At 45.9% G+C, this 3,808-nt stretch overlaps 1 protein-coding gene across 14 annotated transcripts in view; it reads left to right on the top strand.

Moving 5' to 3' along the window:
- Positions 1-3,808, top strand: part of atxn2 (ataxin 2) — a 25,384-nt gene that overhangs the window by 20,415 nt on the left and 1,161 nt on the right. For all 14 annotated transcript variants that reach the window (XM_014030029.1, XM_014030030.1, XM_014030032.1 and 11 more), the window contains 4 exons: positions 432-558; positions 668-862; positions 937-1,130; positions 2,795-2,972. In XM_014030029.1, the coding sequence (XP_013885483.1) occupies positions 432-558; positions 668-862; positions 937-1,130; positions 2,795-2,972 (694 nt within the window). The remainder of the gene's footprint in view (positions 1-431; positions 559-667; positions 863-936; positions 1,131-2,794; positions 2,973-3,808) is intronic.

Raw genomic sequence — 3,808 nt, 5'->3', positions numbered from 1 at the left:
CAGGCTGAGTCATTTCTACCTTCTCCTCTCTGTCAACGCTCTCTGGTTTCATTTAAAAGAGCCGATCATCAGATATTGTCCAAGATTAAGTTTCAGGGTGGATATAGCTCGCTCACACTGAGGACCTATCCATGTCATCATTTACCCAGAATGCTTTGTGTGTAAATAAAATGGCTCTGTCCGTGTAATATATTTTCTCACTTTTAGTTTAAAAATTATAAAAACTAAACATCCAACAGTATTTTTAGTCTTTATTTTACACTTAAACTATATGTTTATTAAATAAAGTCTAATGTTACAACTAATCATGGATCCCTTTAATGACTATCAGCTAAAGCTGTAGCTGATTCCTCCAACACTCCTGAGAGTCTCTTCTTGTGTGAAGCGTTGGTTTGATGCCCTCATGTTGTGGTGTTCTGTGTGTCCCTCAGGCGCAGCACGTGTTCAGTCCGGTGATGCAGGGCAGTGCCAGGATGATGGCCCCCCCTGCTCACGGCCAACCCAGTCTGGTCTCCTCCTCCACCACACAGTACCCGGAGCAGACACACACCATGTATGGTAAGTGAGCGAGCGAGCAGAAACGGCTCTCTGGGCTGGAAAGGCTGCAGACCCCTCTGGGCTAGATGGGCGCCCCTCGTTGTTCTTAACACTGGTTCCTGTGTCACAGTGTCTCCAGGGCCCATGCCTCAGCAGTACCCCCACCCCAGTGCCACCTTGCACCCCCACCCCCAACACCCCCAGCCTTCTGCCACTCCCACAGGCCAAGGCCAGCAGGGTGGTCCTCCGCAACACGGAGGTCCCCAAAGCCACCCTGCTGCCAGCCCGGTCCAGCACCCRCAGCACCCGCAGGCGGCGGCAGCAGGTGACCCTCTCCATCTGACGTCCTCGCCGTTGACCCGTTTCATCCGGATAACCGTGTGTCTCTGTGTGTCGCAGCCCTGCACCTCGCCGGACAGCCCCCGCAGCAGCAGATGTACTCGGCTCTGGCCCCGACGCCCCCCTCCATGACGCCGGGACCTAACCCCCAGTCTCCCCAGGCATCGTTCCCTTCCGCCCAGCAGACCGTGTACATCCACCCTCAGCAGGTGCAGCACGGCTACAACCCCAACCACATGGCACACGTGCAGCAGGTGGGTCACGCTCCGCCGTCCCGCCACACTCCAACGACCGCTTTGATTCCTCCAGATGTGCGTTTTGTTGAAGCCGTCTGAAAAGCAGCTAAAAATACGCGCTCCGTCGCAGACCTCGCTTTTCCAAGTTTCCAGAGCAGATAACAGTGAGACGAGGGCGGAATACGAAATCTGGACAGGCGTCAAAATGAAACGTCTCGCTCAGACTGGATGGCACCAGGCCAGAAGACTTTAATCAGAGAAGTTTGACAGCAACAAAAAACATGTTTTATTTTCCTCTCTGAAGGGCAGGGTCAGGGGAGGACAGGCAGTGGGAGTTAATGCAGGAAACATCAATTTAGTTTTACTGGAGGTGGCAGAGATGGACTGAGTTTCTGCCTAATTAAGTTTCTTTGCTTCAGAAACACGTTCAGTGTGTCTGTAACCAGGGTTCCTGCACATCCTTAAAAAGTCTTAAGACATTGAATTCATCAATCCAAAATTAAGCCTTAAAACAGGGCTATTCAACTGGCAGCCCGCGGGCCGGATGTGGCCCGCAAGTGACCAAAGTTCGGCCCACCGATTGGTTCATTCATCTCTGAAGCCCAAAACCCCCCGGTTTTCTACTTCAATTACGATAAGTTCTTTTAGTTAAACATAGACATGTGTGGTGTCTACAGACACGTCAGAATCTTTCTTGACTAGAAGCTGGTAAAAAACATTTCTATAAACACTCAAGACAGTTAAAACTACAAAAATGTGAAAGAAAAAAAATTGGTTCAAAAAATTGGCAAGTCAGAGATGTCAAAATAATTTTTATGTTAAATAAGAGGCATAATGTGTTCTTTTTGTTTTTTTTGTTTTATTATCACTACTTTAATAGGGTTCTGTCTGTTGTATTCATGATTAAATGCAGCAAAATAAACTATTTCAAAGGTAACAGATCTTTGTAAAACTTGGTTTATTTACATAATGACTTTAACTGATGGATGTCCGGCCCCTCAGCTGTTGGCCTGCAGTAACTGTGGCCCCCGGAGCAGTTAAGTTGAATAGCTCTGCCTTAAAATGTCTTAAATAAATCATTCAGAGATCTTAAAATTGTTTTAAACGTTTYATTTATTTTTAAAATAATTAACTGAATGCTTCTCGCAGCTTGTTGGTTTATGTGAAAATAAACACTTGTGTGAAATTGTCACTGTTTTTGGTTAATTTCATCTTAAATTTCATTTCAGGTGGCATTAAAGAGGCATTAAAAAGTCTTAAATGTAACTTGCCTCAAGCTGTAGGAACCCTGGTAACGTGTTGAGGGTGGGGTAAAGCTACACTGTAGAAAATAAGGTGGTCTTTGATGTGTGTGTAACAGAGAGAGAGAGCTCAACRGACGGCAGCAAAAAGCGATGAAGTGGTCAAACCAAACACGTCTCTTCAGGTATTCTGTGTGGTGTCCTCGGTCTGCAGGATGCACTTTATTTGATGCAATAAGAGTTTTATAATCTGCTGTTAAAACAGGTGCTATTGATTGTGGCTCCTGCTTTATTTCCCCCCTCAGACCCCACAGCTTCTTCCAGCTGCAGCCTCCTGCTGAGCTGTGAGCGTCATGAYTCGTCTGTTTCACCTCGTCTCTCTGGTTTCTGACACACTTTTCCTCCACTCATCATCATCATCTCTGTGTTTCTGGTTCCCAGGCTCACATGCAGTCCGGTATAGTGCCGTCTCACCACCCGGCCCCCACCCACGCCCCGATGATGCTGATGGCCACTCAGGGTCCCCCCGGGGGTCCGCAGCCACCTATGCCCCAAACCGCCCTCAACCCCATCCCTGTTTCCTCCACCACACATTTCTCCTACCTGGCACATCCACAAGGTATGTTCACGAATCAACACTCTTACTCCCATATGCACAGCAATAAAGTTTTTGTCAGATTTATTTTCTACAGTAAATGTTCTCAGAATAAAGATTCATCTGGTAAAGGGGAGGGRGAAAAAAAGGCTCAAATGGCAGAGGACCAAACTGTTTTTGGATCAGTTCCTACCCACAGCTCGGCTGCTAACACTTGGCAGTCGAATGCAGAGCAGATTTGAAAGATACACAATCTGATTTGTTCACTTAACGGGGATGTAAACATTTTTTTTCCCAACCCCCAGTATTATTTTGGGTCAGTCACAGGAATCTCTTGGATCAGAGGTTTTATTTTGTGTATTTTAGTGGTGGGGGGTTGTCCGGGTGACAGCTGAGCCTCCATGAGTTCAGTTTTTCATGCTCGGCTATATTTCAGGGTTTACTGGGACTTGAGGACGTTCTTTTGTTAAAAAAATAAAGTAAAATAAAAATAGTCTTTTTTTAATCTTTTTCCTATAACAGTTAGCCAAATTTATTTCAGCATTTCACTCCTATGTCAAAGCTACATCAGCAGCTGCGTGTCAGGAGACAGAACCAATGAAAAACCAGTTCAGACCCAGTCCCAAAGCTGAGGTGCTTCACATCCAGACCCAGCAGTCTACATGTGCCAGAACATGGACTACAGCTGCTCAACAAAACCAAACCTCACCTTCCAGCAGGGACTCTGCTCCTTTACCATGAAGTATTAGAGCCACACAGGATTTTTCTTTTTTTATATTACGAGAATAAAATCTTAATATTACCAGAAAAAAGTCATGATCTTACATGTTTTCATTTTCCATTCCTGAGAATTTATTCTC

The sequence above is a fragment of the Austrofundulus limnaeus genome, unplaced genomic scaffold (assembly GCF_001266775.1).
Source record: "Austrofundulus limnaeus strain Quisiro unplaced genomic scaffold, Austrofundulus_limnaeus-1.0 Scaffold987, whole genome shotgun sequence".
Taxonomy (NCBI): Eukaryota; Metazoa; Chordata; class Actinopteri; order Cyprinodontiformes; family Rivulidae; genus Austrofundulus; species Austrofundulus limnaeus.
Note: the sequence above shows the minus strand (reverse complement) of the source record. Positions and strands in the feature narration are given on the sequence as shown.